This window comes from Falco rusticolus, chromosome 6 (assembly GCF_015220075.1).
Source record: "Falco rusticolus isolate bFalRus1 chromosome 6, bFalRus1.pri, whole genome shotgun sequence".
NCBI classification, from domain to species: Eukaryota; Metazoa; Chordata; class Aves; order Falconiformes; family Falconidae; genus Falco; species Falco rusticolus.
Genome location: NC_051192.1, coordinates 12535146 through 12558133, shown reverse-complemented (window position 1 = coordinate 12558133; position 22988 = coordinate 12535146). Strand labels below are relative to the sequence as shown.

At 43.2% G+C, this 22988-nt stretch overlaps 1 protein-coding gene across 2 annotated transcripts in view; it reads right to left on the bottom strand.

Annotated features, from left to right (window-relative positions):
* Positions 1–22988, bottom strand: part of EVA1A (eva-1 homolog A, regulator of programmed cell death) — a 224378-nt gene that overhangs the window by 96419 nt on the left and 104971 nt on the right. For both annotated transcript variants that reach the window (XM_037393043.1, XM_037393044.1), the window contains exon 6: positions 9556–9699. In XM_037393043.1, the coding sequence (XP_037248940.1) occupies positions 9556–9699 (144 nt within the window). The remainder of the gene's footprint in view (positions 1–9555; positions 9700–22988) is intronic.

The following is a 22988-nucleotide window of genomic DNA, read 5'->3' as shown; positions in this document are numbered from 1 at the left end:
CCTGGCCCTGCCTGTGTAACCACTAAATTTGTTATAGCAGGGACTGCTTCTTAACAAGACAGCGCATTACACAACAGGACAGTCTTTGCTGGGGCCTGTAGGAATGGCAATATTGTGTAGTCATAAGTGCACTTCCCAGCAACTAAACATACATTTGATGCCCATGTACCTTTCATCAATGGTCTATAGAAACCCCCGAGCTGCTGGTCCTGTTACTCTATTTCAGCAGCAGCTCACAAACTCCAATTGTACCAAAGGACCCCACCAAGGAGGTCGCATATATTTGCATCTTTGGTGGTTTTCACAAAATGGCTATTTATTTCCACTCCCCACCCTGCCCTTCCAGTTCATTTTTCATGGCCAGGAACGAGGATTTTCCAAATCCCAGAGAATTTCCTGTTTGTTTCACATTAAAGTGGAGAAAGAGAAGTGAGGGCAGCTAGAAAACAGCGGGGCAGTGGTACGTGCACAGCAGAGAAATGTGCACGTGCTGGCAGAAAGACACCAGCTGTGAATCCTTCTATAAACGGTGCAAGGAAATGGCATTGTCTTGAAACATTTCAAAAAGGGAAGGCAAACATATATTTGATCCATGCGAATATATCTTAATTGGTCATGGTGTCAAACACTCCCTTTAAATTTAATCTAATGAGTGTTTCACTGAGCTGTCAGCAATCTCCAGTAGCCTCCAGGCACTAATGAGTTAGCATCAAGGTGTCAATGCTTTTGGCATTAACCTCAATTAGGAGGAGTTAGGGTGATCACTGAATGAAGGGTCAGCCATTCATCGCTGAGACATTCCTCTGGCTATAGCCTGCAGTCTCCTGCATGAAAGGGGCTGGCAGACTGGCTGCCTACTGCCTTCTCAGTAAAGAAGACTCATACATGGCAACATTACTGTTAATTACTACACTTGAAACCTCTGCAGGTCTTGACAGGCATGGAGAATCAAAAGTAACCCTATTTAATGAGGTTATTCAATGAGGTTCCCTGGTAAAAAAAGCAGCCTGTGACAACAAAATGGTAAATATCTACCACTTATTCATGGTCAGAATTTTTGAAAGAACACCATTAAGGGAGTCAGTATGTCAAAGAACAGAAAGCCTGTACAGCAGGGTTATGCTTACAGGAAAAAATCACCACGTAAATAATCCACCTAACTTTAATTATGCTCAACTTATCTCTCTCCAGACTTCCTTAAAGATTTCCTTTAGCTATATTACATTCAGATGTCATCTTGCACAATCATTCTCAGGTAGATCTGCTTTTCTGGGGTGAAATCATGGATGGATCACAATTGCTTTCAAGGACATACCCACCCTATTCAAGCACGGACCTCTCAGGACAGCCAGGCAGACCCCCTGGCCTGAAATCAGTTCTTTAGATGGCAGATTGCTGTTCAGCCCCAAGGACATGTGCATATTTATGCCAGAGGAAATAATTCAATAACCAATCTGTTTAGAAACCTCAAAGGTTTGTCAGCCACCATGAAATCTGGGTTACATTACAGTTTAGCATTACAGTTATTAGAATAGAAACTCTGGGTCCATTCTAAAACATTTCTTAAATTTATAAATTTCTAGAATATATGGATAATAGCAGAATGAAAAAGTCCCACCTGTCTCCTTCGCACCCTTGCCGTCACCCACTCCACCAGGACAGTCAGACCACCCTTCCCTGCAGCAAGACATGGCTGTAACTCCAGCATCCCCAGCCAGAAGCACACCGACCCCAGGCAAAATGACCTGCAGCAGCCCCTTACACTCCTAGTCTCACAGCAGCCCCTGATGCTCTCCCCTGTGACTTCTAGGTCATGATCCTTATCAACTAAAACAAACCCCCCAAAAATAGAGATAAACAAAGGCCTCAGGTGCACACACCTTGTGAACAGCAGGACTCTGGGGTTGCAGAGTACTTTAGTTAACTCTTCATGGGACTCTCTTTTTTTCCATAGTAGAAGCTCTGTATGTTTCCCAGTAACGGCAGAGATGGAGGACCACGGCCGCAGGCTTGCAAAGCTTGCCTAATTGTAAGGTGGCACTTGTCTTACAGCTCATTCTGCTTAGGGTCATCGTAAAGCTGTCCTTTGAACTCCCTCTCTGCTTCCTCCAGCCCCATCTTCCCTCCTCCCCATCCCCAAGGCAATGATTTTTATCTCCAGGTCTCCATTTCTTCTCTGCAAGAATCAAAGAGCTTTCAAGCCCTTCCCTTGAGGTAACAGCATTACCTGCTCCTCCTCCACCTGAGATGCAGAGCTCTGCTTCCTCAGAATATTTATTTACCCCAATCTATGTCAGACACAGGCTTATTCTGCCCTGGTAATGAAGAGCTGCTGTGTCTGGACCAGCCAGACCGGACGTGTTCGGACTCTTCTGGACATGTGGTTCAGATCAAGCTGCAGCCAGTTTTACAGTAAGCAAAGACAAACAGGAGCAGCACAATGACAGGTTCCAATTACCTAATTTACCAAGCTTCACCTTAAAACTAATCAGGCTGTTTGTGCCATGTCACTCATATTTCACATTCTTGTGCAATCAGTAACATTAAACCTAAATAGTTCTTTGCTTTATAGCATATTCCTCCTTGATGGAGGATGGCAGAACTACTACAGTCTCTGTTATTAGCAGGTACCTCCACGACCATTAGTAAAATGTGTGCCCCACTCACTTTAGCACTGGTCAGCAAAAGAGATGGCATCTTGCATTTGCCCTCAGGTAATCCACCATCTCCAACAGACCCTCCAGCATGAATGCAAATTATATGAGCCTTGCTGACTGAGGGGATTCCTTCTTTGCTTCTAAGAGCTGGGAAACTGTTATCCACAAAAATGGTTAAGACAATGTCAACAACAAAGATGACAAAGTGCCAGCCTCAGAAGCTGGAAAATGTCAGCCTTGAGCTTTGTGCTCACCCATCATGGTGCAGTCTTCAGTTATCCTGCCACATGCTTTTTTGACAGGCTCTGTGAAGTATGAACATTTCTGAAAGTGAGGTCTAAGTTTCTGAAAGGAGAAACAAGCTCCTTGCTTTTCCTTCCCCTGAATGGAAATGTATAAAAGGCTGCACAGAGGTCCAACAAGTCCATTCATTTGCAGGAACTGGCAACAGATGTTACATCACCAACGAAAATCTACTCTGCCCACTCTCCCATACCATCAGCCACTGTTCCTGACAGTCTACAACAAATCTGACCTTGAGAACAAAAGACCAAAAGAAGAAAACCCCGAAAGCCAAAGAAGATAGCAAAGCTATCAAGCACATCTTAACATCTAGAAACACCAAGGGAATTCATAAAGGTGAAATGCAGAAAGTAGATCTCAATCCCATGCAAATCCAATTAACAAGAAAATCCTTCTCCAAACCCAAGTCTGGAGACCGATACAACCTTGAGCTGAGGTACAAGACACTAAGCTGCTATTTGAGAACTTTTTCAGCACTAACACTCCTGTCTGGCTACAGGTAGTTTCTCAAGGTTCAGAAAAAGAAATCCCCCTTGAGAACTTTAAGTACCACCACATTCATCTCTTACCTAGATAAATCTATGATAATTGGAGATCCAAACAGTGAGAGTGGAAACCAATAAATGTAAGGAGAAAACACTGGTATTACCATTATCATTATGTGGCAGTGATAATTATGACCAAAAAGGAGCATTTGCATAAGAACACAGTGGTTGAAAGCCATCCAACCAGATGTATACATCTACGTTGTAGAGGTTCTACATGTAGATAACAATGACATCAAAGCACCAGACACTCTTTTTATAGTCAGTACAGGAGAACTGTCACTCCAAATATACAATTCATCTCTCGCAGGCACCTAGTTTAGATGCAATGATTTGTGCCTCAAAAGCAGCTGTTTCTCTCCATTACCTGTAAAAGGAATTCTTCTCAGATGGGAATGTCTACACTATAAATTTCTATGGCTTATGTGTCTACACTTGGTCAGATGAATCCCACTTCATGAATTTTTCATTATTTGTAGTCATTACCCGAGGACTGGATAGCTTTTAAAAAATACACTATAGCTTGAAAAGAAGCATAGGCTTGATACAAAAATTACCAGACAAACTTGTATTATCTTAGGAAAACAAGACAGAGGATTTGAACAGATGTCCCAAACCATCTCTGAACCCACTGTCTTGACATTGAAAGCAGTCACATAATGGGATTATATTATATTATTATTACGTTCTTTATTTATTTGGTAGGTCAAACTATGTGGCCATGAATTTAAAATCTATGTCTGTGAGTTCTGCTTTACAGTATGACACAAGAAACCTGGTTAAACAGACATCATTAAACATTATACTGCCAGTGTAACCTCTCTAGAGCTAGGTTGCCTAAAATGTTTACTTGTTTGTAAGCATCAATTTTATTTCAACTTCTGAAGAAAGGAAGTCTGCGTTATATATTGTGTCTATCTTACTCTAGCAAGACCCTGTCTGCATTGCCCTGATTCAAAAGAGTGTAAAAGACATTTGTTTTTTCTTGGACGTCTGGAATTACTAGTTTTCTATTTTTTGCGGATCTTGAACATTGCTTTTTATAGCAAAATAAAGCAGTTTTTCAGTGATAAAAATACATTTTCTACATTGATGAATTCATAAATTTTAAGAGCAAAAGGGACCATTACATTCACCCAGCCTGAGGCATTGACAGATTTACTGCACAGGAGCTAATGGACTACAGCACAGTCCCTTTGAGAGGACAGGAGAGAATTTGTGCAGTTCTTTATCCTCCCTTCTCATTACCACGATGAGGGCAACTACCTCAGAACTGTCTTATCTAACACAGACCACGCCCCTAGTCGAGCTCGAAAGAATATTCATTGAAACACAACATTTTGGCAAATCCAAACTGCTTTCCCAAGTACTCAGAGAAAGCGAAGGTCAGCACACCTCCATCACCCCAGAGCACCTCCATCACCTCTCACTGATCCCTCTTGGTCTCCCAGCAGCACCAGACACCGCAAAACAACAGTAGCTGCTGTCCCTGCACTCATGCTTTGTCCTTTACCTGCCCAGTTCTCTCATTGGGATGTGAAGCACTTGGCCTCTGGGACTTGGCTTATTGCCTCATAAAGCAGCATGGCAGGATTATTAATGTGGCAGAACTGCAGGATTTTCCAAACAATTTATGAGTTACCATGGTAGTTCATTAGCTTCCAGCCCAATGACCCCTTTCTATCAAGCATGAATCAAGCAGGACACACACACACATCTAAACGCACGATGGATATTCACATCAAAAATACATCCAAGGCCACATTTCCTCCATGTTGTCCAACATATCTCTAACAAAGGCACTAAACCCCTACCAGTTATCAGCAGTTATCAGGATCAATAGCCAACCCACTGAAACATGCCTAGAAACAAAGAAATACACAAATCCCATCTTTTTTCTTTTCTTTTTTCTTTTTTTTTTCTCATCAGGCCATTTCTTATTGATGCCTGTATTTAAAGAATAGCAGGTACTTAGCAAAGGGTTTAGCATTACAGCTCCCATTGACTGGACAGGGAGGCAGGCCTGGCAGATGGGACAGCAGGCACTCTGGATTGCTCCCTTGGCTTTCAGTGCTAAGAATAAGGTTTCTCTTTAAACACAGACAAGCCCCTCATCCCCACTCCAGGAAGCATTTAAGAAAATATTTAACTTTCATGGTATTTATGCATGGGTCTTAAAATAAAGTACATATTTAAATACTTCCTTCAACCCAAGTGGCATCATGCATGTGAAAAAATTCAACAGGTTTTAATATATCGTTGAGTTAGGATTTCAGCAGCGGCCAGAAGAAAAAAAAAAAAATTCTAGCATACTAGAGAGGCAAGAAATCTAGAGAATTAAAAGGAGTCTTCGAAGGTAATAAGTGGACAATTAAGGAAAAGGAAAAGGTCAGGAGCACAGTAACTTTTATCAGTAAGTACAAAACCACTAGCAAGCTACCCACAGATATTATAAATACAATGTTTTATAACAAAGAAAGACAGAGACACAGGGAGATGCGGGAGGGGGGCAGTGGAAGAGAAAGAAAGACAGACTTTTATTCAGTCTGTACCGCACTATTCTTCTCAGTTGCATTAATACTCTTATTTGTTGTTACCCTCTAAGAGTTTCAGGGCATTTTGAAGAAAAAGCAGAGCTAAAACTTTTAAATCTCACTCTAGTAAAAACTGCCACATTCAGAAAGCAACCTCACCAGGCATTATGTGCTTTCCCAGAATTAACCTGCCTTTTGCTTTTGAAAAAATAATTACTGCGGTAATGGGACCCACATACTGGAAAATCCCACCTTCCACACCATCCTATTAGACAAATCTGGCTTTGGGCCAAAATTCAGTATTTCAGCTCCTGCCAAGGTTCAGGTATGGAGTGTTTTTACATTTCAGGATTTTTCATCTGTTTCCTTGGCTGGGATAACAGGACCCTAACGCACACGAGAGATCATTATCGCATCGGGCAGCCAGTCACTTGCTTGTTTCAATCATCTTGTACATACATGCAAACTTGTAGCATTTCCCTCTCAGCTCAGTGATGCCAAGAGGTGTTAACACAAGGGTATGATACAATATGGAGAACCACTGACGTGAGATACTCTTACTGGCTAGAGTAATAACAACAAATTATTCAAAAAAAATATAGCTGGCAAAAAGTTCGGTGATACCTTTACTCACAACCAGATTCCTCAACAAAATTGTGTATGTCTGGCAGGAATTCTCATGGCCAATATAAAATGGAGGCTGAAGGAATGAACCTCCAAGAAATTTGGACATGACTTAAAGAAAGCAAAGATGTTACCTCTACACATTTACCTCTTGGAGACCTGGCATAGGGCTCAGCTCCTGCTGTCAAGCCAGAAAAGAACAGCCTGTGTGTGCCAACCTGAGAGACACTTGCAGATGTTCTCCTGCCAGGGCCGGGAGATAAGCCACCTCACTAGCTCTTCGCTGGTCATTGGTCACTAGCCAACACCAGCATCAATGCCTGTCACAAAGTCCATCTCAGCAAAAGGGCAGTGATTTCTGCTAACAACACGAGTTTTCAATTAATAATACCTTCTGTCAGCTCATAAATTACTCTTTCAACAGATTTTTTTTTTCATTAATAGCTATCAGAAGAAGACATATTTTTCTCTTTCCAGCTCTTCTCATGCTTTAGCACCAAAAGCAGGGTTCAGCTGCCCTGTCCCCATAATTACTGAAGTTTCTCACATGGGAAATGTCTGCATGAAGGCCCTCCTACCCATGCTGCCATGTCCATCAGTATGCTTGCTCTCACCACGTCTTCTGAAACAGCACAGCAGGTGGGTAACACTGGCCAAGGACACATCACAGTTTTTTTACACAGGTAAGATTGGTGACATGGTTCAAACTGCCAAACCATGGCAGGACATTTCTGCCACAGCTTGGCAGCTGGGGAGTGACAAACTGTACTGCTTGATCTCAGTGAGTGAAGTCGTCACCTGTTTGAAGCAGCAACAAGAAAGGCTGAGGTGATGCTCAGAGAAACCCATTTTGTACACCCATTGTGTTTCCTAAGCTATGCCAGGGTCACCCTGCGTCTTTCACTGCTCGCCAGCGAACAGCAGCGAAGCTGCATCCTGCACTCCAGGGATCAAGCGTTTCCAACTGCAAGAGGTGGGGAACAGGGGCATGTATCTAGATACAGGTCACAGGAAAGTGCAGTCATGTTTGTCAGTCAAAGCCTGTCCCCTTTCACTCCCACAGGTTTTGTGAAAGTAGGAGAACACCACACCAGGAGCAATAATGCATGCAGCTTTATGGAAACCTGAAACAAAGAGATATCCAACAGGAGGCTTTCTACACTGCAATTGTTCTCTAAACCATAAGAATATAAAATTGCTTGATTGTACCATTCCTTATAAAAGAATGACAGGATCTACTTCTGTCTGGCACAAGTACATGGGACTGGAATTTGATTTCTTGTTCATTTGGTTTTCACATTTTGAAGATATTTGCCATTTGAAGGGAGAAATGCATGTCTGATGATCACAAAATCCAGCTCAGAGACACATCTGAAACACAGTTTGAAAAGGAGCCATGGCCACCTTCAAAGGCTGAGGCAGATTTCACCCACTAAAAAGCAAAACATGTCATATTGTGCTCTCAAGTGTGACTCATTTCCTGATGCAGTTAGGCTGTGACTAGGAAAATTAAACTCAGATTAAGAGATCATTAATGCCTTTTGTAGTGGACTTTGAGACCAGGACCAGAATAAGGCTGCAGAGGTCTTTGAAGGAGATATCCTCTGGATTTTTGACCTCCTGTTTTGCTGCGTTGCCTTCATTTCTGTCGAATCCCCATGAGGATAAATTTCTCTCCAGTCTCTTTACGAGAAAAGAGATAAAAACCCACCGTCTTCCTGGCCAGAAAATACACTGGGCCTCCATGGATAGCCTTGCTACTTCTTGCTACATCATTTCAAACAAAAAACAAGAAGCCAAGAGGAAAAAAAAGTCAACCTTCCTGCCATTCCTGCCAAACAAAACAACAGCCACACAGGAGCTCATAGCCTGATGCTCCTGCATCAATCTCTCTGCTCTTCAAGGTGCTGTACATCCACATGCTATAGCAGCTATACAAAATGCTGTAGTGACTCCATCTCAGACACTATCTCTCAGACTCAGTGTGCTGCAGTTACACACAGAGATTGACCCACAGACCTGTTCTTGTCTGAGGACACAGCCAGCACCTCCTCTACTACAGGCTCCACCATCAGCTCAGCAGATTCAAAATCACACCAGAATTTCCTCTTCCAGGTGGATGTGGAAAGGAAAAGAGAGATAGACTAAGCTGATCCTACCAATAACTATATAAGCAAAACCCTGAAGCAAATATTTTCAAATATATCAGCTACAAATGACCAAAATTGTCATCACAAGGAGAAGACAGACCTGATGCTGCTTTCACACCACAGAGTTCAAAGGAACAATTTTTTTCTCTGTTGCAAAATAAGATGATCAGTCAGGTAGGAACACAGTGTGTGCTCAACACTGACTTAAGACCCAGCTGAGAGCTCCCACTGTTTGTTAGGAAAATGTTGCAATGTTCACCTGAAGATTTTAGGAGTGATTTTCTACTAACCCCATGGATTAGTATAGATTGGTGATTGTCTTATTCTACTGCTCAAAATGAAATACAGAACAAAGTGATAAGGATCCTACTGATAACCACAGCTTTGTTTCAGTCAAATGAAACAGCAGGGTGCTAACACTCAGGATGGAAGCACCCCACTAAGCAGATTGATTTCACCACCAGATTTTCCTGCCTTTCAGAGGCAGTGTTGAATGGGTTAACAAAATATCTTTTCCATGTTTTCTGCTTTTTCTACCAAGCCAATGAGTAGAAAAAGAGACAGAATTAAACCACTCAGGTGATCCACAGAGCTTTCCCTCGTTGACCCTATAAGAATCCCTATGAGCCAACTGGAAGTTCAACAACTTTTTATATGTGATTACAAGTCTTGTCATTCTTCACACACCACTGTTAATCAAACACATACCCCAATGAGAGTTAAAGAGAACTTTGTGGCTCACCACAGGTATAGATGACATTAAGATGCTTTTGGATGCCTGGATAACAAGGGTCTCCAAATTCATAGGTGCTGGCATATATGCTGCAACTTCTTTTCCCATGACAGCGCTTGATCATGAGTTGGAGAGCAGTAGCCGACTGACACTCTAAAAGGGAAAAAAGACACCTATTTGTGAATATTTGTGCATACGCATCAGGAAACACCTAAAAAAAATTACCTAATGCAGACTGTGAGAACACATACATATGAGCTTTCCATGAGTGTTTAAAAATCTTTGTGTTTACTTGGGAAGGTGTAGCTGACTCTCAAACACCTCTAATAAACTGTAAATTGATGAAAGGAAATTAGCAAAAAGAACAGTGAAGAATCAGAAACCCCATTACAACCATAGAAAGAAGGCTGCAAATAAAATATGGCTTGTTTTCAAAGGGAAAAGGCTATCCATAATAAAAATAATTCCTTCTCAACTGGCATTTATTCTGTAAAGGTCTGAAAGGACACTGACAGGTATCAGTATCTTCATTTTAACAGATGCAGAAGTGGAGTTGTAGAAAAGTAAAAATAACAACAGTAAATCATTGCAGAGCATAGAAAAAGGCTCAGTCTCACTCCAATGTATTTGTCCAGAACTACTACAAGCTTCCCCATGAACTAAGAGACTGTCATAGGAACAGAAAATACATTAATACTACAATTATAATATTAATATGGAATTAATGTAGATTTATTTAGCTGCCTGATAATGCAACTGATCACAGTAACATGCAAAGTAATTAGTAAATTCCCATCTCGCAGGTGTGAGGGAGACTGACATTATGGTCTTGTTCAGGGAAGGGTAAAACCCTGGTTTGATTTGGGTGTGTTGATTTTTCCAGGTTTTGCTTGTGTGGCGGGCTGGGCCCAGCCGGCTGCCGCCTCAGCCGGGCCGGGGCAGAAACAGCGACGGGCCGGTGGGGCGGGAGCGGGGCAGGGGGCGATCGCTCCGCAGCTGCTGTCACGGGCAAAACAGGCTCCGCCGGGGGGAATCAGTTTAATTGATTGCCGGTCAGAGCAGAGCAGGGCAGCGAGAAATAAAACCGAAGCTCAAGGCACCGTCCCGGGCCCTCCCCCCGCGGCCCCTCCCCGCTCCCCGGCCGCGGCGCAGGGCGGGCCCGGGGCGGGGTCAGTCCCTCACACGGTCCCCGCCGCTCCTGCCCCTCCGGGGGCGGCTCCTCACACCCTGCCCTGCCCCGGGGCCCTGCCGGGCTGCTGTTTTCACACACTTTTTCCCCCCCTCGTTAAATACCTTACCCCAGAGGCGCAGCCAACACCACTGCTGGGCTGGGCCTTGGCCAGTGGTGGGTCTGTCTTGTAGCTGGCTGGCGTTGGCTCTATGGGACATGGTGGAAGCTTCTAGCAGCTTCTCACAGAAGCCACCCCTGTAGCCACCCTGCTACCAAAACCTTGCCATGCAAACCCAATACATCTTATTTCATTTTGAGGGAAAGAGAGAGTTTGAGGAGGCTTTTTTAGGCTTTGTTATGTCCATGAGGGTTGTCTCCAGTCACCGTCCCTGGCCCCCTTCTGCAGACAGAGGTCATCAGTGTCCCTGTCTGCTCTTAGAAGCTGTTGTGTTTCTAAGTCGTCTAATGAGGGTTACCATCTGATCGAGTAATTGTCACTTTACCATCTAGCATCTCAGCAGAAATATTCTGTTAAGCATGTTTATTCCATGGAAACAGAAATGTTTCTTAGACTAAAAATTTAGACTACGGAAAGCTCCAAAACGAAATATTTTCCCAAGTATTATTTTTTATCTGACAGTTTGCGCCTGTTTTCTCAGCTAAGGTGAAATGATCTGTACAGACAAGCTCCCAAGCTTTTAGGTGCTAGACTGCCAGTTTCCTTTCAGTGTCCAGCCAGGGCCAAGCACAAGGGGAAGCTGACAAGACATTTCTTCAATATCAAGCTGTTGCTAAAAGCCACAGGAAAGCTACAGAGAAAGAAATACAAACCCCTTTTGGTTACTCATCAGGAGGCAGGGAAAGGGAAAATGAACCTCAAAAGGTATCGAATGCTAGAACCAGCACAATAACCAAAGTCATGAGAGGCAAGGGAAAGCCACAGAAAACTAAGCCTAGAGGGCAACATGTCTTTTTTTCCTCAAATCAAAGGCAGCATTTTATTTCACATGCTGCAAATGACAAAAGAACAGGGCCCCATGTGAGCATTTTCATACTAAACCACCCAAACTTAGGAGATTTTTGATCCGATGAGTGTCAGAGGTTCCAGTGGAAACATCTGGCATGCAGCAGTCCTGCTTTATATTTATATTTGTCAAATGTCCAGTTAGAGAAACTCATCAAATCTAAGCACTACACAGGATTTCATGGAGAGTGCCTATTCTTTTTGTTTGTTATTGTTCTCACGAAAAACAGACAGCATCCCATGGCTGTCTGCACAGGGCCCACAGGAGCACAGTGCCTGGGTGGGAGGGTGGGGAATTACCCGTCACTGGTGCTATGAGGGGCACAAGTCTTTTGCATTCGTCATTGTCACCAGAGATGGTCAGCCTTTGGGACACTTCTCATGTAGGAATGAGACGTAACAAACCATAGACCCCGACCTCCCTCTTAACAAACTGGATTGACTCTTCAGGTGCTTGAACTGTAGGTTCCGCAAACTGAAAATGCTTCTAGGAGTTAGTTATCTGTCGTATGCACTCACACTAACATCATCAGCTGTTCCAGCAATCGCAAGTCATGTCTTGGTATTGATGACCTCCTTCCTCCTACGCATTTCTGAGGAGGCTATAGTCTCCACCTGTATTGACTTTAGCAGCAGCATCTGCACTAGGAAACCAAACGGGGCTCAAATCCAGACCTACCATTATCCCCCTTGTTTAAGTGCTACCCTGTTCCTTAGAATGATTTTGCGAACCAGCATTACCCCGGACAGGTAATACAGTATGAGATATAACAAGGCTAGTCCCAACCATCAATTTGCAGAAGGCCCCCCCAGATATTCTGGATGGAAAGCAGAGGAGCAGAGTACATGGTGGGGGGTTTAGCTGTAAGGGACGTGAGGTCAGCCAGCCACAGGGCCAAGCAGCAGGCTCTTCCTCATCGTATTCAATACAGAGTAGCTGGGGTGTACACGGTAGGTGAGCACAATCCTGATGCTACCTTTACCAGGTACTAGCTGCACTTTTTTTTTCCCCAGGAGAAGACAGCCTTGACCACGATACCCACTGAAAACAACATGCCACACTGCTTGCAGGCAGCTGTGGGACCCTCCTCTAGCCCCTTCACCAGCCCCAATACCAATGCAGATGTAGTTTGAGTTATAAGAGCCTCTCCTGCATATCCCTAGATACCCAGCCTCTTCCATGCAGCTCCATCTGCCAGAACAGGTCCTAAACTGCAGCCCCTACTTGTATTTCAGAAGTGCCCAGGTCCAACCTGTGCTGTTTAGCTACGTGGAGAATGAAAAGTTATCCTGGTCCATTCCCTGGCCCTGAGGCCAACTGTGGTGGAAAACCCCACAACCACACTATTCATCACTCTTACCCTCCAAAACAGAGTGGTGATACCCAGTCCCTATCCTATAACCAACCTCAAACCATCTCCTGGACTGCCTAGGAGAGCGTTAGCTGGCCAAGGCAATGAACCATGCCATGGACCACGCTACATTTTGACAGTACAGATCTATTTCCAGGATCTGTGCCCAGACCCTGGTACTGTTAGTCCACTAGCATACATATAGCCCTAGATATCCAGCGTCTTCAGGCACAGACCAGGCCTCCATATTCACAAATATCAGCAGTGAAATCCTCAACTCACCAGTTGCCAGGCTGCTCCAGCTCAACCTGCGCTAGCCAAAATGAGCAGAAAAGCAGATTTTTTTTTCAATTTTTTCAATTACAGATGGGGATGAAATCCCCTAGCACAGAAAGTAAGGCACTGAGATTTTAAAAGCTTATTTTACGTGGATTTTTTGCAAACCTTAATATTGAAAATATATCCAGGAAAAAAAGACACCTGTTGGGACTGCAGCACATAAACCATACAATAATTTAGTTGGAAGGAATACCCCTGGAGCAGATCCAGTCCAACCTCCTGCTTAAAGCACAGCCAGCTTTGATGTTACATCAGGTTGCTCAGGAATTTGCCCAGGCAAGTTGTGAAAATCTCTGCAGATAAATATTCCCCAAACTCCTTGGGCACCTGTTCCAGAGCTAAACCACTCTCCAGGTGAAGAATTTTTTTCCTTGTACCAAATCAGATTTCCATTGCTGCAACTTGTATTCATTGCTTTTGGTGTTTGGTTTTTCTGTGCGTTTCCAAGAACAGTCTCTTGTAGAGCTAAATATTAGATAGCAGAAAACAGCAATAAGATCCCACCCTGAGCCTCTCTTCTTGAGCCTCTTTTCCAGCCCTGAGCCTTCTCATCTTGCATCTGAACAAAACCAGGTCCCTCAGCATTTCCCCACATGCTGTGTGCTCCAGCCTCCTGACCAGCTTGGTGGCCCTTTGCTGGACTTGTTCCAGGTCTTCAACCTTTCTCTTTGTCTAGGGAGCCCTGAACTGGATACCTCAGTACTCCAGCTGAGTACTGAAATGCCAAATGGAGTGAATAAACCCTCTCCTTGATGTGCTTACAATATTCTTGCTAAAGAAGTCCTGTAACTACTTAGTCACCATTGCCACAAGGCCACATCACTGACTGAAGTTCAGCTTCTTGTCCCTCAAGACACATTGATCCTTTTTCTGCAGAGTTGCTTTCTAGCCAGCTGGTCCCTCGCCTATGCTGTTGGAGATGTTATTCAGGTGCAGACCTTTGCACTTGCCTTTGTTGAACTTCACAAGGTTTCATAAGGTTTCTCCAGCTCACTGTGGTTCTTCAAGGTCCCTACCCCTTGCTGTAACAACCGTTGAATTTGGTACCACCTACAAACTCTGACCTATTATCCAGGTCATTACTGAAGATGTTAAGCAATACTGACGTCTGACTGCTTTTAAGTGGCTGCCAGTCTGACTTCAACAATGCTTTGTGGAGGTTTCTTGTAGCCCTCCATGTCCTTGGCTTTTGTGGCAAACAGCCACAATTTAGGCAAGTCTTTACTATTGCCACTGACCTCCAACTCCTAGTGAGCACCAAAAGCTGGTGAATGCAGAAGTGGCAGAAAGTCATCTGAGGCACCTACATTACAAGGTCCAGCTAAACTCTACTGATGGCACCAGGCTCCCACATGGTAAATCCAAATACTCTTCTCATTTTCCCCATGGTAAGGCCTGAGCCATTCTCTTGGAATCAGTCATAGTCTTCCAGCCCTGAACAAAAAACATGGACTCTGTGGACAAAATATTCACTTCAAAGGCATCCCTTTGGTCACTACAGGGAATTTTCCCTGGGTTTTCCTCCACACAATTTCTAAGCACAAATGCCTTGTGCATTCCCATAAATGCAAGAGCAAGCAGCCAGCAGTACCGTGGGGGAGGACTACACCAATACTGAAATTAGCTTGGTCTCCTCTCTTGGTTTTCTGATCTGTCACCATGTTCATCCTTCACATAACACATTGTACTGAAATATGTAAGAGCAGCAATCAAAACCTCCAAACGGGACCATCTCCCTTATACCGTTCAAAGGATTTGTGATAAGGAGGTCATTTAGCTGGATGCCAAAATGTCATATTCATGCATCCTTATTCCTTAGCTAACTAGCACTGAAGATATCGATAACACATCTGAGAGATGGCTGAGTGATAGATAAGACTACAGCACCCTCATAAATCACAGCCACCACCAGGTCATTCAGAGCTATAGAAGTGACAACATGGTATTTTCTTTTACCCCATGTCTCAGGAGCATAAAAAACACTCAGCATCACTCCTGTTGGCTGTTACGAAACCCATGTAGGTAATTTAACTTCCAAATGTAAAGAAGTCCTTAGGGAGCTGGGTTAAACTAAGCTCTCCAAGTATACCAGTACCTCTTCAAGAGGTGATTCCAGATCAGAAGTCTTCACCTCCAGGTGCCCATTCCCAGTGCTCAGAGAGGCCAGAAAACAGTCTCTCTTATCCATAAAGCACGCAGTTAGCCTCTCAAAAAGATGCAGGGAAGCCAGTCCCAACAATGTTGCAAAGAGTTGGGCTAACATCCCCTTCAGCCAAATTCACAATTTTCAGGTCTTCAGAAGTGGGAGACTAGATGTGGCACTCTTATTGCACCAGACGGTGTGCTCATTCAGGACACCTCCTTTCTTTTGCTGCTTGCTTGCTAAATGCAAACTACAGGTGTTATATGAAATACTGTCCTGGCACCACTGAAAAGCCAGTGATCCCACGTGCCAGATATGGGAAGGACACTCGCAAATGCCAACACCATATCGCCAAGTCCGAGGTAAGTACTGCTAAGCAAAGCCAGGCCCCTGCCAAGAGCCTTTTAAAGCCCTCAAAGCTCAAATCCCACAGCAGAGCAATAAAAAGCACTTTAAGACCTCATAGATGATAGAGAGCCCACTTACACAGGTTGAGCCAGAGTCACCCTCGGCCTTCATTAGTCTTGGATTGCTTCAGTACACTGCTGCAGAGCAAATATGAATCCTGGCTATGGTGAAACTTCCACATGTGGAAGTGTTTAAAGATATCAACTGTGCTTTCGCAATATGGTATTTTAAGCTAAGGTTTGGGTTTAGGGGAGAGTGGGATCAGCTCGCTTTATCCTCTTTACTCCTTGGCCCCACTTTCTAAAGTTGCACATCCCACCAGCCTTGCTCCTGGTACAAGGTAAATTCCCTTTTTCAGGATCACTCCACAGATGCTGACTGCTGGCCAGTTTCATTTCTCAGGTCTTTGTCTAGGCCTCCAGTCGTTAACTCATCTTTCCAGTCGCACTTAGTATGATAATACTCCTTGATCTACTGTCTATCAGCCCAACCTCTGACAGAGTAAAAACCCAGATCAGATGGCAACAAAAGCACGCTGGAGGATTTTACCAGCTGCAGGCAGCATTGGCTTTAAAACTGGAATCAGTCTGAGTGATGTAATGTCCATATCATCAAGCTCACCGCAATGAATGGATTTTAGTCAGTTTCAGGCTGCTTCCCAGCATGACTATTTCTTTATTACCTCTTCCTGGTGAAAAAAAGAAATCAGAGCCAATGCCTATTAATCACATCCGTTACTTTGGTTACTCACTATTACTTGTTTTTCTCCAATAAGGGTGACACATCCAAATCTGAAATCCAAGCCATACGTTGCTGCTTTTGATTGCAAAACTTATGTGGGTTTGAAATAATGTTTTCAAACAGTTGAATTTTTGCATTACAGTAACTCTTAGATGCTCTGGTGGAGACGAGAGCTTCTTCCAAGGCAGCAGTCATCACAGATGGATCCACAAACAGCTTTAGACACCTAGTTTTGAGACGGGTGACTAATCCCACAGCGAAGTTGGACACATGCCAGATGCTCAAGAACATCCATGAGTCTGTTAACCTCATGATCAGACTCACCTGCCATATCCGTCTTGAGACTACAAAGGCAGGTTCCTGCACAGATGCAGCAGGCTGTCCAGAGCAAGCAGGACCATGCACACCTGAATGCATGAATACATTAGCATCCTGTAAGGCTGCCAGGTAGTGGTTTTCCACAGGCTGTCCGTGGATCTGGAAAGGCAGCAGAGCACAGAGCACACCCCCATACCAACATGCGTGCACTTAAAAGTACAACAGAGCCTGAGAAGAAAACTCCACCCACTCATCAGAGGACGCATTCTCAGAGTCCGTGAATTTAGAAAAAAACAAACAACTAGAATTGGAGTGCTCATTCTACTTTTTCAACAAACAAAGCATAAGACCTGGAAGTATCAAAATGGCCAAATGACTGGCTGTAATTAAAGGCTTCAGGGAGAGAATCACTGCCTAAAATACTATTTCCAGCAGTGCATGAGAGGTAAGTGATTAGGAACTGGAACAGGACTGGTGGTACCTGATCAAGAGACAAATTCTGTGGCACATTTTGGGTCAGTGTAAAAGGCATCAGGAGCAGACCTGCATCTCAAATTAAAAAAAGTCAACAGAACCCTAGCTTTCCTTGCCATCTTTTGAGGACCAGATGAAAGGAACAACCTAAGATAAATATTCCCTTGAGGAAAATTTACAATTGACGGCTCCAGGAGGAAACTCCTCTCAAGCAGAGGACAGGATTTTTCTCCAAAACATGCAGCGTGATTTCTTGCTAAAGAATAAAACAGGAAAAGTTACTTACTCAGAGCTATGAAGCAGAGAGGACAGAATGAAAGACGGAAGATGTAGGAGTCAATTAACTAAGAGGAGAGAAATCTAGTTCCTGCAAAGAAAGCTGACAGATCCCTGAATCAGCGCTGTGGTTATCTACTCATCTGCCAAAGGAGAAAGCAGACTTCCACGGAATGGCAAAAAGGATGTAAGCAGGAAGGAAAGTAACTCCAGCCTTGCAGGTGAGGCAGCTGCCTAAATTCCTTAACTTTTTACCTAGGAGAGACTCAAAACTGCCTCGTGCTGCAGGAGAATCTCTATCATGAACAGGAGGGAAGAAAGTTCTTCTAGTCTTGGACAGTTTCTCATTTATTTTAAAGGTGCTCCATTAGCTGCAATAGATACAAAGTTCAGCTCCTTTATAAAGTGTCAGCTGCTGGAGATGTTTTAGCCTGTTTCAGCACAAATTATTCAAAATTAGCCATCCTAGCAGTCTGTGAAGGATGTCTTCATAGAGTATTGATGAACCGGCCTGTACCAGGAACAGTATATCAAATTCCAGGCATTTTCAGCTTAACCCATGGCCATTAAGTTTGATGCTCTTTTTAAAAGCAACCACAGAAGAGAAGATAAAAATGGGCTAAACGACGGACAAGATGAAGATGGGATAAGGAAAAGACATAAAGATAGGCTTTATCCACTTTCTCTCTACAGTAAGCAGCCTGGGAAAGTAATTTCTTTATCAGCATAGTGCTGTCACACGGTTTCAGACAGAGCCAACAGAAATACACTGGATTTTTCTTCCTTGCCATGGCACACAAGGCTCTACAGAGGACACAAGGACACAAGATAAAACCACAGGGAGCACAGAAGACAAGAGGGAGAAAACCAAACTACAGATACTTAGCCCTTAAAACCAACCAATTAAAACAAAAGACTCCCCTTAAACAAGAAATGATGCAGAAGCAGATGCGTAAAGAGGAAAGCTCAGGAGCAGAGAGACCCAACACAATGAAAAGGCTGTCTGTTTGGAAGCCAGAACAAAATGGGCTTCAGAAAACCTGCACAGTCAATCTGTTCCAAGCACAAGAGAATCCTCTTCAAGTACGGAAATGAAAGAAATCAATTCATTGGAAGAGATTGTTAAAAGCACTTCTGAGCTGTAAGCATGGGCTCAGGAGAATTTTTGCTTGATAAGCCACTGATCTATGGAAAGGGTTTGTACTCAGGACTGGTGGGGTAGTATCACTGGGGATTTGGCCCACACATTAGGTCTGGGTTCCCAGGTCCCTGCTCCCCAGCTGTGGTATAAGACCATGGAGAGATGCTCCAACATCCCATGGTCAACATTGAGACCAAGAAGAGTCTACCTCCCCCACAACAGCATCAGTCCCAGCATGCTGTTTCTTTTTCTATGAGCTTTACTTTTGAAGGAGTTTCTATTTGGTTTTTGTTTTGGCGGCGCTGGGCTCTTTGGTGTCACAATGTGCTGGGTTTCTAATAGAAATTGCCATCATCATTATTACAAATAGCAGCAGGAAACTTTGTGTTGGTGCAACTGGATATAGCATCTATGTCACTGAAAACAGCTGGCCAAAAAATCTACATCCAAACGTTAGAAGGATGTGCAGAGAAGGCCAGCTTTACATTAAAAAGTACATTTTAATGAAAAAGAGAGAAAAATTACTCACCACACACTTAACAAAACTTTGGAAACTTCAGCAGTAGGCCAGAAAAGAGAAAATTATTTTAGAAGAAACAAACCTTATCTAGAAACTTCAGCTGAAGGATCAATCGCAGGTTTACTTACAAATGCTATAGTTACATGTAGAAACGGTTTATTAACGTGAACTCAAATCATCTTATCACCTTTGTATCTGGAACCAGAACTTATATAAAACATATGAGGCTCCAATTTTGCAGAGACTGACTCAGTGTGTAAAGTTGAGCAAATTAATAACATTTTGCAGGTTTGGGTGCTAAAGTCAGAATCTGAGGATAGCTTCAAACTTGGCTCCAAGAAGTCTCAGAGAACAAAGCAGTTTTGGTCTGGCAACGACAGTAAAATTTTATTATTTAATTTGCACCAGAGATGAGTTGATTGTGGGCTGTAAGGCATTCAAGATAAAAAGCAAAGCTAACAGCTTTTGTTTCACCCACTAGAAGATAGGCATGGTGCATTCAGTGCATCTACTGCTCTGTGAAGTTCCTGAGTTCATTTGTCCTTCGTATTTACTACAGCCCAACAAAAGTATTTTCCTGAACATAAGTATCGTTCCACAAATGCCTAGACCTAAGTTGAAACAACATCTGAGTCAAAGAATCATAGAATCATTTAGGTTCGAACAGACCTTTAAAATCATCAAGTCCAACCCTTAACCCAGCACTGCCAAGTCCATCACTAAACCATGTCCTTCAGTGCCACACCTATGCTTTTTTTTAAACACTCCCAGAGATGGTGAATCCACCACCTCCCTGGGCAGTCTGTTCCAATGCTTGAACGTCATCTGGATGCCTGATCTTTAAAAGCTGTGGGACTGGTCCACTGCTTTTTAAAAGACTACCTGGCTGACACAATCTGCAAGTCACTTCTTGCCCTCGGTTCCTAAAATAAAAAGCATGGCATGCTTGCAAACTCACAGGTTTCACGTTACCTTTGTTTCTCAGGCCCAGCATTCACCACTGTGGTAATTTTGTAATATTCTTGAGTGACATCTGAGTTATTTTAAGAGGAAGTTTATCAGTTCTGAACAAGTTACACTGGTTTTCATTCAAAGTAACTCCGTGATGATAAATTGAGATGCTATAGATTTAAATCTCTTAAGTTCTGCCCCTTTATTATTAGGACTATATTCTGGCTTTGCTTTTAACTAATAGTTGTGCAATAGGCATATTTTATAAGATCAGTGACTAAAGAAGTTGATAGTGATACAACTGATACCCACTTTACTTCCTCAAATATCATACCAATATCATAAGAGAGCCCGCTAGTGCTATTTTAATTGTTACTTTCAGAATTTTTATTTACAAGCACTGCATGAGGTCATACTCCACTGTAAATAACTTTTTAAAACCAAATTGACCCTTGGATTTGAGAAGGCTTTTGCCCAGAAGCAAATTTGGATGGATTTTTTTTCTTTTATTAAAAAAATAGCAATTGTGTGCATATAAAAACAACTTCATATAAATCTTTTTTATGATTCTATGGAATCCAACAATAGTTTGAGTTTTCTAGAAAGAGCTGTAAAGTGATTTTAATTACCTCCTGGTGTTTTGAGACAACAAGTGAAACACACAAAGTATCTAAAATTGAAAAACAACTTTCTGAAAGCAGGCTTTGTCCCACTTTAACATAGCATTCTAAATGGGAATTTCATTTCAATTTAAATTTAATAAGGTATAATATGTGAATTGAACAGCAACTGATATTTATTTAGCCTTCAAACTTGGATACTTGTGGGTTTTATTACATACAAGCAGACTGGCCTCTAAAAACATGTTCTTAATCACGAGCTATACACATAATAAAGTAGTTTCTGCACTGGATGTAAATGAAATGTACATAGAGTCACACCTACAGGCAGGGGAGCTCTGGAAACCTGGTGTGCACATTAGAAAGACGCAGTCTAACTCCCTTCCACATCTGCTGCTCATCCCACAACCCAGCCTTACAGCCGTTTTAAAGGCCACCATCTCCCATATGGTGAAATCAGGACATAACATGACAGCATTTCAGGCGCAAGCACTCGAACCTGCTAAAGGATGGCCATGCTACATGGCATTACCTGACCAGCGCGGATTTCAGTGGATACCCCATCTTCTCCTGCTTCCCCGGTACCCCACTGCCTCCCCCATCAGTGCCAGAGCTTACTACCCCACATTGCTCCAGCTCCATAGTTTGAAAGACTTTTATTTTTAAGTATCTCACTTAAGACCAAGATTAGGGCACAGCCACAAACTTGCTGATGGAAACACAGGGTGGAAAATGGTCACGGATGGTGAAACAGAAGAGAGCCAGAAATCCATTGCTGGAGGGGCAGCAGTCTCTTAAAACCAGCTCTGTGTTGGCAGGAACAGTAACATGTACCATGGAATAAAAGGGATTTTTTTACTGTATGTATTTCATACTTATTCACGTGCTAGATCTGATCACAGATAAACAAACTAGAAAGGTCCATTATTTATATGGTATAATAAATATTTATATGAGGGACTGTGAAGGCTCTGGTTCAAGTCATATATACATCTGCATTAAGAGGAGGAAATCGAAACAAACTGGGTTGGATCACCTTCTGTCACTACATTAAAATGAAAAATGCCAGGGAATGAGCACCTAAAGCACAGGCTCCTTTGCTGAACTCATTCCTCTGCTTTTCCATTATCAGATCCCATGAGTTAGAGTGCGCCAGCGCCACTGACCATCTGAGTTTCCTCAGGGCTTTGTAAACGCATCCATTTTCCCCCTACAGAGGCACAGGACAGAACTTGTGTGTCAAGTGACAAGGACATTTCACTTCTCAACAGACTACTCAGCTTAACCCACACACCACAGCCCAATGCTAGGCTTTGGAGCCAGAGTTCCCAGGATCTCCCACCGACTCCCAAACCAAGCCCAGATTCCTTCTGCCCAGGGTGAGGAGTTAAGCTGCTGTTAGCACTTTGTGTACCTGATGAAGACAGACAGGATCCTTGAGAAGGAGACCTGGATCCTGATGTTAGAGGTCAGCTGAACATGTCCATCTCACTCTAGTTCAGGTGGGTAGCTCCCATAAAAATGTACATGTGAACATGTCAGGTGCCCTGAATATGATCAAAGACATCACTCCACTGAATGATAAAAAAAAGTTAATCATTTTGCATCCAGGTTCTTCCTCCTCAGTCTCCACTAGGTAATTAGATCACCACCTTGCAGGAAAAGGCCATTTTTTAAAATCGGCTTCCCTTGCTATAAAGAAGTCACTCGGAGATGCAGGCAGAGGCAGCTTTAAAGAGCACAATAAAGGGGCAAAGGGCTCACTAGGCTGAGGGATATTAATGGTTTGCTGCTTGCCAACAGCCCTTTCCCCAGAGACCTCCCTATGCTCTGCATATTCTCTTGGTACGTGCTGGCAGCAAAGTGGAGGCTTTATTAAGAGAGTTACAAACAAGGTCAAATTCCTTTAGGAGCTTTTCAGAGTTCCCAAGGCTTTCAAGGAGTGGTTCAGCTGTTTGCAGGGG